A 15,593-nucleotide genomic window follows, 5' to 3' on the forward strand; every position below is an offset into this window, starting at 1 on the left:
TAAATTCATACCATTCTTTTGTAATGAATTCAGATTTATTTCATATGGAATTCCATTGTGGGAGAAAAGATGTTTTTGGAAGTGCTTGGCAAGAACTGTGATTTCTGTTTCCCCGAAATTTTCTAAATTTTCTATCGGCTAAGTAAAGGTGTCAAACACTGAGGTAGCTTTTTTCAGTTCAGTATCATCATCTACATATCGTTCCTGCAGATAAATTATTCCACCATTGATTATTTTCTTCCTATCAGTCTCAAATATTGTGGTATCAACATTACTTAGTTGAATGCCTAAATAATTCCCATTCAATGTAACTGTCTTTAAAGTGATTTTCAAATGAGGCTGAAGTAGATTCTAATTCATAAAGTTCATTTAGAGCATGTTTAACATACAAATTAATTACACAAACCAGACTGGGGAGAAAAAAAAAACAGCATGGGAAAAAAATAAACTGAAAAGCTGAAAACATAGTCGCCAATTAAAAATATTTGGTCGCCAGTGGCGAATGGGCGACCGTGTATCTCGAGCCCTGGTACTGAAATATAATTAAGAAATTTACATGATTCATCTCACTTTTTACCATGCTACAAATAAGAAATTACTTAACCACTAAAATTTTCTATTTTGTTAGACTAGAACTGAGCGATATCAGAATTTTAATGCCGCGATATATTGCTCTCCCAATATCGATATTTTCGATATATCGTAAAAATTTGGGGGGGGGGGGGGGATCAAAGGATTGAAAAACAACAAAAAACATTTCCAAATATAATAAACACAATTATTTCTCAAATTCAAAACTTTCCTCAAGGGGGGGGGGGAGTGCAAATGGTATAGGTCAATGCATGACAAAAGTGCTTTGCATTGAAAAAGTTTTAAATATTCAATTCAGTATTTTGTTTAAATCTTTCAATTTGAGCAGTCTCAATAATTTGAATATACTTTGAACTATATTTCGTATTGACGTCTTAAATAGTTTATTTTTAGTCCTTTAATAGCTCTTGCTTTAAGACTTTTTACTTCTTAGTTGAGTAACATTAAATAAAATATTAATAATAAATCTTTAAAGAATGCAGCTATAAATTTCGGAAACTATCAAACCGTACACCCTCTAAGCCCACACAGGGCCGGATTTGGAAGTGTGGAGGCCTCGGGGCAACGAAGGAGTGGAGGCCCCTAATCAGGGTTCAAAAAGAACATCATATTCATATTTTCGAAAATATCCGATACTTTGATGTATAGATTTTATAGACTTAAAATTACTGTTTCTTATTTATATCTAAACATACATTTATTTTTAAAAGTTATGTACTTCTAAGGTTATTTTTATATGATATTTACAATCATTTGCGAAATCTGATAACTTAATGTTAAAATAAAACCCTTGTATGTATTGATATTGATTGGTTATTAGGTTTGATGTTGAATAATATATTTATACATTCTTTGTAAAACTGACATATACCTTGGAAAATTGCCAAAAAGCATCACAGTATCATATACAATACCAAAATATAAAATATCATGTAAAATTAAATCTTGAAAAAATTATTTTTAACCATATGTTTTAGTGGTATATTTCTTTATTGAATATAGTAATGTGCACTATTTATACGTATGAAAAAGATATTTAACTAATCTTTTTATTAATTTTAATTTTGCTTTTTTTTAGCATAAAATGCTTTGCTCTTTTTTTTTATAGTTTTTTTACACAATTATATAACTCTGAAATTAAAAATATGCATTAATCAGTGCATAGCATAAAACATTTTCCTTTTTTCTGATCAAAAATATTTAACTTGGCACTTGCAATCTGTATATAAAAATTGGGAACTGATGTGATATACCCCACCCTTGGTGACTTTTTCCTGTTGGCGCCAAGAAAGCGTCGCCAAGAAAACGATGTATGACGACATATGCCATACATCGTTCTTAGCGATGCTTTTTTAGCGCCAACAGGAAAAAATCAGATAAAAAAACATGATCAAAGCACTTCAGAACACAATATATATATAAACAACATAAAAGCACAACAAAAAACATCATGAATATATGCTTCAAAAATGTACAGGGCCGGGGTTTTTTGTAAACATATTAAAATACAATGAAATAAATTATTGTATTAATTACAAGTCGAAATTAATGCATTAATTGTTTTTTCATCATTTCTCCGGGATACGAGCCCTCGGTCTCATAGTACTTTCATAATGAGACCTCGGCTCGCCGGCCCTGCCTCGGTCTCATTACGAAAGTACTATGAGACCTCTGGCTCGCCAGGACCTCGCTCCGCTCGGTCCGTTATCCCTCCGACTGTTAATATACATTACAATCGGAGTATGGTCACAATTATGTATATTTATGTATATTATGCATATTCATGTGTATGTACACCCAAGGGTGGCTCCTTCCGTTCAGTGTACAATAATGACACAGTTTTAAGTGTGAAATATGCACCATTATTGTGCAGATTTATTAATAAAATTCAGCATTTTTAAGAGTACAACCGAAAGAACTTTCAATTGTTAATATAAAATTCAGTACCTAAAGGAGGCACGTTAATGTCTAAATAATTCGTGGCATTGATAAGAATTAACTTTTAGAACAAAATAACCGAACTATTTTTGTAAAATTAATTAACATACAGTAAAAATAAAGTTAAAAGCTACAAGAACCCCTCAAGGATTTGTAAAAAACAAAGAATTTCCGAAGTGAGAATTTTTATGTGAATTCTAAAATAAAGAACTTATCTTTTTATGGTATAAATCCTCACACTCAGTACAAAACAAAACATCATCTGACAATGGCGCGTTACAGATACACACCACGTTGGAGTTAACTTTTAATTAACCTTCAAGTTTGAAGAAACTGGCATTTTCTAATGTTTTTACTTCAAAACACAACTACTGAATCTAAACTAACACAAAATAAGCATTCCTGTAAGGTATATTGCACAAAACAACACGTATCTCTCCTGCGTAAAACCAAGTAAAGAACCCAAGTAAACAAGTTCGAACAAGTTTGCCTTCGCGTTGCCAACCACAGGTTAGTTTCACCAGGGATGCCATGCTTAAAAATTTATCGCCTCATTGGCGAGAAAAATATTTCAATTTTGTGCAAAAAATCGGATGTCGCCAAATGGGGGGGGGGGGGGGGGTATATCACATCTGTACCAAAAATTGTTACATTACAAATAATTTATTAATATAAAATAAAAAAGGGATATTTATTCCCTATATTAGTTATGTAAAATTATTGAAATGAAGATTATATAATTTATAAATCATATAAATATAACATATTACTTTTTGGTTATTTTTAATGATAAATGAACAATATTAATATGATTGATATAATTTTTATGTTGCAAATATTGTAGTTTGAAAAATAAATATCAAAATATCATGTTCTTTACAAAATAAATATCGAATATATATATTATGATATATGTCATGAAAAATATCGGCAAACCCTGCCCCTAGTTAATAATTATTTTCTAAATAAAATATTTTTTTTTTCTCGCATCTTTCAAAAATTTATAGTCAGCAAATAAAATTATTTCAACAAAGAATGTAGTAATATGTTAAAGTGATATATAAATTATAAAAAACTAAACTACTGGGTCAATGAATTGAACTTTGTGAGGTTTTTTTTTTTTTTTTGATGAAAAGTCGTTGATGATTTCGCTGAAATCTAGCTGCTGGAGTAAATCACTTTCAATACGTGTTCAATAGATATTTTCGTTAAAAAGATTCCTTTCAAGTCATTCTGTCAAAAAGTTTTTAAATTTTTGAACTCAAAAAGCGAGAAGTTGTAAGGATGACTTGCAAAGTTAACCATTTTTTGGATTTTTTTTAACTTAGTTTATTTTTCTTTAACTCATAGGTACAAATTACAAATTAAATGAATAAAAAAAATATATTGCCACTGAAATGCTCGATCAAATAAAAAATTGATAGTAAATGGATACTTGCAATCAGGGCTTTCTGGTAAATCGATATTTTTTGTGCAAGCGTTTTTTATAGAAATACAAAAAAAAAAAAAATGTCTGGGAGAAAAAATGTAAAATTGGCTGACCCGTGGAAGTAAGGATATTTTGTAAAAATTTTACTGTGGGGGCCTCTTTGTTGTGGAGGCCCCGGGGCAGTAGCCCTGCCTGACCTCTCTTAAATCCGGCGCTGTGCCCACGGAACTATGAAATATACTTTTGATTTATATGTCACTAGTTGCATTACCCAACGTTGCATGGTCTACCTGAAAATAAAAGTTTCATATAGTGACACATAATTAACCATCAGATTTTAAAAAGAAAGAAAAAAAATAGCACAAACATTTCCAATCAATTTGTAGAAAGCAATTTTATAACTCAAAATTTAAATTTAGACATCATTGGATTTTTTCGTAATCATTCTGGATTTTCTGGAGAAGCCCCCCAAGGTGGTCCCCATACACCCCATTTTGATGAAAAAAAAACTTATTTGAATTCCTGAGCATCAAAGGACCGCTGTGCCATGTTTGGAAAAAAATCTGACGAAAACTGGATTTGCATAAGGAAACCCCTGGTGGGAGGGGGGGGAGGTCTGATTGCAAACAAAAACTGCTTTGTATGTGAACTCTTGAATATCAAGGACTTCTATGCAAAATTTTGCAAAAATCCGAGGTAAACTGGATTTGCATAAGGAAAGCCTCCGTGGATCGTTTTCGCACCCAAATCCCTTCCTCATACGTAGGCAAAAAACACCCTATGAAAATTTCTAAACATTAAAGAGCCACTGTGTCAAATTTGACAAAGATCTGATGAAAACTGGATTCGTAAAAGTAAACCCCCGGTGGGATGGGGAGGGGAGTTCCGATTGCGAACGAAAACTATTTAATGTGAGCTCTTGAGCATCAAAGGACCTCTCTGCCATATTTGGCAAAAATCTGAAGTAAATTGAATTTGCATTAATAAAATCATTATTTGGTTAGTTAAAATATATAATATATTTAGAGGGGTCTGGACAGAGGATATTTGGGTCCGTTAACGGACCCTTCACAAAAATCCGATCAACCAAAACGGACCTTTCACAAAATCCCGATCAAACAAAAACGGACCCTTCACAAAATTCTGATAAACAAGATCGGATCTTTCACAAATTGTTTATTGAAAGAGCAAATCTGAAAGTAAAATAACGCATATTTCTGTGTATAAACCAATATTTTTTTGAACCTTTTTTTAAGTCAAATTAGAGGGATCAAATTATACAAAATCGGCTAATTTTGAAAAAGAAAATAAAATAAATAACGGCACTCTTGTGATGCTCTTTCAAGCGATAAATAATTGCTACTGCCAAATAAATATAATGGTTGTTTGTTTTATCACAGCTAATTAGCAGCGGTGTTGTTGTAAACTTTTCTGAAGAGGCATTGGTAAGCACTTTTCTCCGCTCATGATTTAATAAACAATAATAATATATATCTGCGAAATGAACTTAGAACTGCAAAGGGATAGTAAGGGTGAGGAAAAAAATATGATCGCTTCAGATAGGGTTACCAACTTCAAAACTATCACCACTTAGGGTCTGGCGTTGAACCTTTATAATGACTTGATTAGAAAATATTCTCATCATTTTACCAGCTTGTCAATATTTGCGTTTTTACGGTGGGTGCGGTGCGATGTTTAATTGTTATTTTGGGAGAAAATTATATGGGTTTTGATTTTTCGATGCTAACAAGGATGATTAACTTTAAATAAACTCTTTTAATTACCGCTTTTTTTTTTCTTTAGATGTCTACATTTTGAAAAATGCAATCTTTTAACATCCGATATGAGAATCATATTTTGTTTTTTTTTTTCAAGCTAACTTCGCTTTATTAGGATGCAAATAAATGAAAAGTCTTTTTATTTCTGTTAAAACTCTCATTTCAAGTTTTTAAAGCAAAATTCCATTTTCTGTTATTAAGTCAAAAATTAAAATGCTGAATAGATGGTTTATTTTATTTTATTTATTTTATTTTATTTTATTTTTTTGCTTCAACTGTGTCCACAGATATTAATGAAATGTTTATCACAGGACTCTAAAATGCAATTTTAAAATAATTTTATCAAAAATATTTCTTTCACGAGCCGTTTTCATACTTTTGATGCCTTCACTTTGAGAATTGCGATCTCTTTGCATCCGCTATGGGAATCCGATTTTTAGAATTTTTGATGTTTATTACGCTTTGTTAAGAGGTAAACAATGAAAATATCTTTTTATTTTTGTTAAAATCACGGAATTTCTAAGTTTTAAACGAAATTCTGTGCTTTTTAAGAGTCTTGGGTCAAAAAGTTAAATGCTGAACCCTATTCTGAATTTTATTTTATTAATTTATTTTTCTGTTACAATTATTTTAAATACTGTACAGAAATATTTCTAGTATAATTTAACAATGTAGAACAGTAGATAAATATTGATACTTGAGAGAGCGATGTCCCCCCCCCCCCCCCGCCAAAAATCAGACCACTCCAGAATGATTTTCTTGACATAGAAGAGGAAAACACTCAACTTTAAGTTTAATTGATGCAGTTTGTGCCATCTCTAAATTCTAAAATTTCGTTTTAACAATAATTTTAATCAAATAATTTCGCAAAAAAAATTTTTTTTGGGGGGGGGGAATTATTTCATTTTTCACAAAATTAATTCATTTTTCACAAAATTAATTCATTTTTCACAAAATTATTTGATTTTTCACAAAAAACGGACCCTGTGAAAAATCCTGGACAGACCCCTGATTTAAAACTATTGTTTTTTAATGATACACACATATTTTAATACTGATTTTAACTAGTATGTTGTGGCCATCACAAATACAAATACAAATACAAATGTGACGACCAGCAACAGGCTCTGGGCCCAGCTAGGCTGGTCCTAGTCAATTAATTAGTCCCCAATGAAGATCAATGGCCCTCTTAAAGCTATCCACTCCCTTGCTCATTACCGCCTCTTCCGGTAAGCTATTCCAAGTAGAGACGTACCGAGTACTCGGTAACTACTCGGTACTCGGCCTACTCGGCCAATTTGCCGAGTACTCGGTACTCGGCCAAATTCTGATCAGATACTCGGCCAATACCGAGTAGTTGCAAAAAATTGAATATTATCCAAGACAGATACTAAAATTTTAAAAAAAGAGCAAGCATTATATTCTGCAATCATTTACAATTAAAATTTATAGGTCAAATTTAAATTTTGAGAACAATGAAGTTTGTAATGCTTCAATGGAAAAAATCTTTATTTTAATGTCCGCGAAGTTAATAAAACTTATTTATTAAAAATTACGCAAAAATTGTAAGTATAGAAAATATGGAATTTTTATATTAAAAATGGATTTTTGCTACAAACAAAAATTAGTTATAAAAAATGTAAAAATACTTTTGCTTAAAAAATAAAACAACCTTAAAAGCACAGTGCAGGAACTCTGCAGACACGTGTTTTGGCGTTACAAGAAATTCCTTTTTCAATGCACAAAATGGAGGCTCGTGGATTTAAAGGCATCCGACAAAAGTCGGATGTTTTTCGTCGAATGTCTTTACATTCTTTAGCTCACATGTATGCATTGAAATAGACGTTCCTTGCAAGGGGGGGGGGTCAGAAACACATGTCTGTAGTGTTCCTGCACATTTGTTTTATCTGCTTTTAAAAATTATTTATGTTTGGCGGACTAGAACTATAATTGATTGGTATGCAGTGAAACCCTCCTAACGGACACCCCTCTATGCCGACAATTTTTAATTCCCCAGTTCCAATGCAAATAACATTATTAAACCCCTGTCCTGCTGACACCTCTCTATTGCGAACAAAAAAAATTGTCCTGTTAGTGTCCACATTAGAGGGATTTTACTGTAATTTGTTTTAATACCAACTCGATTAATCACACCTTTAGTTTATTTATTTTTAATTTTAAAAATAATGTTTTTGTAAAATTTTTGACATGAACAAAATTGTTTATATAATGCGTAGTTAAATTTCAGCAGGAATTTAGTTTTAAAAACTATTGTATAGACAAGGAGGTCTATACAACTATTCCAATAAGTTCAAAATTCATCACATGTGTGTCGGTAGTTCTTTTTAAAACATAATTTGTACTTGGTAACTCGGCCGAGTAGTGAAAGGCCGAGTACTCGGTAACTCGGTACTCGGCCGAGTAGTGAAAGGCTGAGTACTCGGTACTCGGCTACTCGGCCAAAGTGCTACTCGGTACGTCTCTAATTCCAAGTGCCCACGACCCTGCTAAAGTAGTAGTTTTTCCTGATTTCCAAGTTAGCCTGAGGTTTAAATAGCTTAAAACAATGACCCCTCGTCCTGCTTTTCCAGCAAAAATTTAATCCATTTACATCTTTCATTTTGATAAATTTAAATAACTGAATCATGTCCCCTCTGACTCTCCTTTGCTCCAGGCTATACATGTTAAGCCTATTAAGTCTGGTATCATAATCTAAATCTGAGAGTCCCCTTACTAATTTAGTTACCCTTCTTTGAACCCTTTCCAATACAAAAATATCTTTCTTCAGATAAGGCGACCAAAACTGAACAGCATACTCCAAATGAGGTCTTACTAAACTCCTATATAAAGGCAGAAGAACTTTCTTAGATTTGTTTGAAATAGACCTATTGATGAACCCAAGCATTTTGTTGGCTTTGTTACTAGCAATACTGCACTGTTGACTAAACTTGAAGTCCTGATTTATAAAGACACCCAGATCCATAACATTTTCTGCCTGATTTATGACTGAACCCTGTAAACGATATCTCATACGCTTATTTCCATGACCTAAGTGTAGCACTTGACATTTCCCTACATTAACTGCCATACCCCATTTATCTGCCCACTTAGTAATATGATCTAAATCCTCTTGCAGCTGTTTTACTTGTTCTTCATTTTCAACAATCCCCATAACTTTTACATCGTCAGCAAAACAATTCATGCTTCCAGAAATATTTTCATTGATGTCATTCATAAATATAATAAACAAAAGAGGCCCTAAAACTGATCCCTGAGGAACCCCACTTAAAACATCGCTCCAATTAGAATGATTTCCTCTCACAACTACTCTTTGCTTCCTACCAGTAAGCCAATTTCTAACCCAAAGTAAAGTTTTTCCTCCTATTCCAATGTCAGCTAACTTGCTGAGAAGAGCAACATCACGAAACTTTCTTCTGTACTTTCTTATAATAGGGAAGTTGCAACCTATGAAATGTTCATATTTTGGATATTGTTAATTGACCCTCAAAACTAAAAAATTCACCATCGACGAATTTTAAAACACCGTAATTGATTTTTAATGAATTTTTAAAAATCCACGCGCAAAAGTCACGCGCTGAAACGTCAGGAGCTTACGTCACAGGGCACTAATGGGCAGCCTTCCGCCGAAGATCCCTTGTTTTCGCTAGGGACATTTTGAGCGCGCTGATATTTTTATTTTTTAGAAATTCAATAATCCTTTTGAACGCACTATGGAGGGCGGATTCGTTAAAGCACAATCTAAATAATCTTCCTCAAGTAGCATCAATGATGATATTCGAATGTTTCCGAGACAATGAGAGGTTTAATGTTCCAGAAACGCGAGGAGTTAAATGCGAGGAGATAAGCCTTTTATGTTTCGTCTTCGAAGTCGAATGCACGTCCTTCGGTTTCTCCTCTATCGGAAGAGTGCATGACGTCACTTCCTATGCCATTTGACGTCGCAAGAGCTTGAACTTTAAAAATTAATTTAAAAAAAACTACTTATTGTATCGCAGAAATTTTTTCACCTATGATGTTCATACATGTTAGTCTATCATATAAAAATAAAATTGAAAAATCGAAAACTTTCCTATTCTAATTCCTCTCCATTCTTGACGAGGAAGCAACATTCCCAACAACAACAAAATTACACACGCCAAAACTTGACCACCATCCCAATTCCCGATTTATCTCAGAAGCAAAGCAATGAATGAAAATTGAAAATTTTTAAAAGCCTTGCTTAAAATAATTACAAACATTTATTTGCTAACAAACACAAGATGGCAACAGTTAAAAATTTTAAATCATCGCGATTCTCTGGTTATTTTCCAACAGTTAAAATCACGATAAACGCAGACGACAATCTATTACGATTTATCTTTCTTATTGTTGCAATTATAAATTTTTATTCACACAAATAAAAAAAAATCAGCCCCCCATGGAGCGATTGGTGACAAAATTGAACCAACGCCTGTTTATATATGGATTCATATTTATTCCAAATTTCATCCAGAACGTAGCATTACTTCTTGAGATATGGCACTTACAATGGAAAAAAAAGAACGTTCGATTGCGCCGCCCCTTTTTCAGCTGCTGATGCCAAAATAGAATCATTTCTTATACCCTCTAAAGGCTACTTGTCGATAGATTTTTGTTTGATTACGTTCAGGGACCGCGTTAAGTATTCGCCAATGCGCCAAATACGATAAAATCGTAAAATCGGCGAACAAAATTCGAATTTGGCGAATTTATTGACTAACAGAAAATTCTCTTCCGTCCGTTCACAAAACTTGGACCCCTAAAAACGGACCCGTCACAAAATTCCGACCCCTAAAAAAGAACCTTTCACAAAACTCCCAGACTAGCAATCACTGAAAGTTGTTTTATCCTCGGAACACTCCGACCAGATTGAAGTGCGCGCACGCGCGTTAGAATCGGAGCGGAGCGTTACCGTTCATCGGATCGGAAGAAGGATGACGTTTGCCTCTCGCCTCTTTGCGTCACTGCACTTGCGCCTCTCGCTGATTGGATATCGAGTGCGCAGCGTGGCTACTGAGTAGAAAGTGATGGCGGATGCCTTGTTGAATGGCACATTTGTTTCATTGTGTTCGATGTCTGAAACATTGGAGTAAGATAGGAATGCAGTCTTTACCTCGTTTAAAGCTTTTATTTCTAATCTTATATTGATTGAAGAATGATAAATATCACTTAAAGTTGTTTTTAGCCATTTTTTCCTTTGAAAAATTACATATGATTTGAAAAAACTACTGAAATTGACATTTTTTTTTTCTCACCAAATTCATAAAAACAGACAAAAATTCCTGGATATACCCCTGCCCTTATCCTCAAAAAATTGTCAAAAACTAAGTTGTGCTTCACTTACTGATTAAATATTTCTGCAGACAAAAATACATTTAAAATGAATTAAAGTTAGTCTTTGACTAAAACCTTTGAAATTTGGCTAACACTTTAAAAATTTGGCGAATTTACTGGCGAACGATTCGAAATCCTTAGCGCGATCCCTGACGTTCATTATTTCTTGAGATACAGCAGTCACAATAGGCGACAAAAAAATTCTATAGCTCAACCCCCATTTGAGCTATTGACACCAAAATTGAATCAGCACCTGTACCTGGCAACATATGGACCAAATTTTATTTGATTCTGCCAGTTACTTCCTGCGGAATAGCAGTCACACAAAACTCAAAAAACGTCCCATTGCTCCACCCCGTTAAAGGAATTCGCGCCAAAAACCAATGGGCACAAGTTCACATAGCGGCACATATGTGTACCAAATTTGGTTCAATTTCATGCGGTAGTTTTTGCTGTAGAGCGGCCACAAAAAACTGGTCACACACAGACGTTACACACACACACAGACATTTTCCAAAAATGGTCGAAATGGACCTCAAAACGTTCGAATCCTTTGAAATTTGATAATTTGCACGAATCCAGTACTTTCTTCTATATATGAGATATAGAAGAAAGTAAAAATGCAATTAATTTCCTTCAGCAAATCCAATCCAAAATCCCTATTATTAGGTAAATCAATTATCCCATCAATGTAATTATTTCACAAGCAATTTAACCGAAAAACGATCACGAAACTTTATTAACTCTTTCAATTCTGGTATTTGAGTAACTGAACTTTGAGTAAACTAAAGTCAAAAAGTACCAAACAAAAGAGCTGCAATAAACTTCCGACGTAACGTAAAACCGTAAGTATGCTCGAATTTGCTTTGCTATAATAATTGTGGCTTCAAATCTGTCAATGCGTAAAATTTACATAAAAACCCTATTTCGCACATGTATCGCAGATGTTTCATCGGCCCGAAGTTCGCAGATGTTCGTAGTTATTCCCCCAACCCAATGAGTGTCTATTTTGGATTCTATCTGAGTATCTGAATGCAACAAGTGAATTCTCTTATGGCATTCCTGTTGGCTTTAAACGTGGCACGGCGCTGCTTCCAGATCCACAAAACGCTCCTAGCAACAAATTTGGCGAGATACAATATTTTTGTTCTGCAAAGCATGAAAATACTGAAAATTTTTGCTCGTGATCAGGTCAACGAAAAAGGCATGAAAATCTGTAAAACTTCTAGGAAGTCTGGAGGAATTGGCAGGCATGATCATTTAGCACAAAGAATTATGAATGAATGTGTATTTTTAAGTCATTATTTCAATTAGTTCTTAATTAAGTCCGGTTCTTCAATGTATCAGACAGATTGAAATCTGAATATCGTTACTGGGGTAATAAATGCATATCAATATATTTCGATATATCTGTATATCGCCCAGCCCTAGTTGAGACAATGGCACCGTAGCCAGTGTTAGAAATAAGTGGACAATAGTCACGTTTTGCGACCAAAAATTTTGATTTGACTCCTATATTTTCTACCCTAGGAGGTAATTTCTTTACTTTCAATGATGCTTACCAATCTGTCATATTCGTTAAAATATTCTCTTGGCATACCAAGTCTAAGCAACTCAAGCACTTGTTTTGAGACTGTTCTACAAAAGTTATGATGAGTTTGTGTGATGTGAAAGTGTTTTAGTAGGTAACTTCATTATTAGGGATTGCAAATTGTATAGTAAAATTCAACTTTGAAATGAATATGGATCTTAGTTTTCTTGTGAGTTGTTTGAACTAGAACTATTTTTATTTAAAAAAATTGAAGTAATTATTAAATGATAGTTATCCTCATATAGATAATAGCAAATGATTGAGTAACGCTACTGATATCATTAACAATGAAACTCACTCCAGGACATGATAATTTGATAATATTTGACATGCAAGGAGATGCTTTATTTTGACAAGGCTAAACTGGATTTGTTAACTCAACTGTTTTACTGGTAAAACTATCATTTTAGGAGAGTGAAGAAACAAAAAAGTGGTCATTAACCCTATCTACTGGAGTTTAAAATTAATCCACTGGAGTTTGGGTTAAAATTTTAACTCTCAAAATATTGCCAAACAGGCAATTGCTTCGTTAAAATGTAGAAGAGTAGAAGCAATTTTCACCCGTTATACCTTGACGAGCAACTTTCTAGTTGATAATTATTCTTGATGCAAATTTATGAATGACTCAAACCTCTTTGTGGGGATCTGTTGTTTGTACTTTTTAGAGATGTTCTAATTAGAAACTTGCTATTTGCAAAATATTAGTTTATGGGTTTAGCTAAAGGGATGTTCATCAAGAATATTTTATCAGTTGCATACTGAATGTGCCTTTTCGAAGACGTGATTTTTATTTTTTAAGAGATTGCATAGTTTTCTTTATGTCATTTAAAGTTATTTTTATCAAAACTTGATTTATCTGATTTTCTAAGGTCCTGATGCTAATTGGATGCCCCTGCCGACTGGAGTGCCAGTTTGCCCTCCTGGGTTGGAATATCTTACGATGATAGACCAGTTAATCATACATCAAAAAGTTGAACTTCTGGAAGGTGAAACAAATTTTTTATTACATACATACAAATTTAACATATTATTGTAGTTAGTTGATTTTTTAAATTTTAGACTTCACTTGCATTTAAATTTGTTTTTTATTACAGCCTTCTTAAACTTTGAAACTAAAAACAAATATTCTATAAAGAACAGCATGGGACAGAAAGTGTATACAGCAAAAGAAGGTTTGTCTCCTCATTGTTTTCATGAATTGATTAATAGTTGCTTTTTCTATTTCATCACTTGTCATCATGACATTTAATAATGTTATATTTTCAAAATTAATTACTAAGTTTTTTTTTTTTAAGCTTGATTTTTCTTAGCTGTGTTTTAGATCATAAACTTATGCATTCCTGTAATTTTTCTTATATTATGTTTAAATGTATGTTATGCATCATTATTTTATTTATTTATTTATTTTGCATTCTAAGATTTGCCTCAATCAATGTAGGAACAAATTATTTCTTGAATGCTTTTGCGTTCTTTTGCATAAATATGTATCTTTAAATGACAAGAGCATGATGGCTGCCCTCCTAGTAATGCTTTTATAGTTTTTAATATTCACTGCTCTCTAGCTGTATTTCAAATTCCATGGCAGTTTGTTCAACATTCCAAGTTGGAGAAAATAAATGCAAATTTTGTTTTATCCTATGAATCTTTGAGTTCTGTAAATGTTTTGTAAATAAGAGTTGGATAATATAAAGTTAATACAAACCTCTTTAACAGTTTAAAATTAGGGGGTCCTGTGTGGCCCCTCCTAATTTGTTGTTCAATAAGTTGAATAACTTATTGAACAGGAAAGAGTTTTCTGACTCTTTATAACAGGATCCTAATAGAGCGCTTAATCATTTGGTTATTAGCCTCATAGCAGTACAAATATTATTCGTTATATCTAAGACTGGAGGGGCTACTGGGCCCCTAATGTATTTTGCTATAAAAATAAAGAAATTGTTACTTTCTTCTACCTTTTATAGCATTAAAAAATGATATTCTCTCTAATTTCACTTTAACCTTCCACTCTTGGCAGCCGGTTCAGATTCCAAATGCTATAAACATTAGCCATTGCTCTTTGAAAGAGAAATAGAGAACTTCATCTTATGGTCGAAAGACAAAAAAAAAAAAATTTTTTCCGGTCTTTCGATCATAGGATGAAGTTTCCACTGCTGAAGAGTACTGACTTCATCTCTGTCATTTATTTGTGTTGTAACTTTGTCAGGGTTGGCTTTCTGCTGGCAGAAACCAGTTTTTGCCATGCCAGTGGCAGAAACTAGTTATAACCGGTAAAAACCGGCAGAAACTGGCAAAAACTTAAAAATGTCTTTAATAACTCAAGTAATTAGTAAACGATATTTGTTTAAGTAAACTAAAAAGTTAAACATCATTTCATCATTTAAAAAAATAAAATCCCATGCTAGTGCCCTTGATTTAGTTCAGAAAGGGAACTTTCCAATTGCAGAGGCTCGTAGTATTTGGATTAATTTAACAAAGGATAAAAAATCATACGGGGGTGCTTAGGAAAGAGGAGTGACATACAGAATTAAAACAGACATTACTGATTGTAATTTGCTCACTCATACAGGGGCGCCGACTTGCAAAAATCATTGGGGGGGCTGACCCAGTCATCACCGGGGGTTAAGGGGGTTATGTAATCCTATGGAGGTTCCCCTCCCCCAAATAAAGGTCGATTGTTGTGCCTTGAAAATGCCGATTTACATATTTTCTGGTGTGTATAATTTAAAAAACAAACAGTATGTGGCATGGCGTTTTCAAAGTAAAACAATCCAAATATTGGTATACAAATTTTTCTGGTTCAACTAGATCATGTCACTTGTCTTAGTAAGAGACATTTTTTTGTTCTACTTTATGGGGAGTCATGCAGTGCCGTAGCTAGGCATGGAAAAGGTAG

At 33.2% G+C, this 15,593-nt stretch overlaps 1 protein-coding gene across 1 annotated transcript in view; it reads left to right on the top strand.

Moving 5' to 3' along the window:
• The window catches only part of LOC129229147 (phospholipid scramblase 2-like), a 62,092-nt gene that overhangs the window by 11,610 nt on the left and 34,889 nt on the right, over window positions 1-15,593 (top strand). Inside the window, exons 3-4 of the mRNA XM_054863462.1 lie at window positions 13,570-13,686; window positions 13,795-13,872. Coding sequence (XP_054719437.1) covers window positions 13,570-13,686; window positions 13,795-13,872 — 195 coding nt within the window. The remainder of the gene's footprint in view (window positions 1-13,569; window positions 13,687-13,794; window positions 13,873-15,593) is intronic.

Source organism: Uloborus diversus, chromosome 1 (genome assembly GCF_026930045.1).
Source record: "Uloborus diversus isolate 005 chromosome 1, Udiv.v.3.1, whole genome shotgun sequence".
In the NCBI taxonomy this organism is placed as follows: Eukaryota; Metazoa; Arthropoda; class Arachnida; order Araneae; family Uloboridae; genus Uloborus; species Uloborus diversus.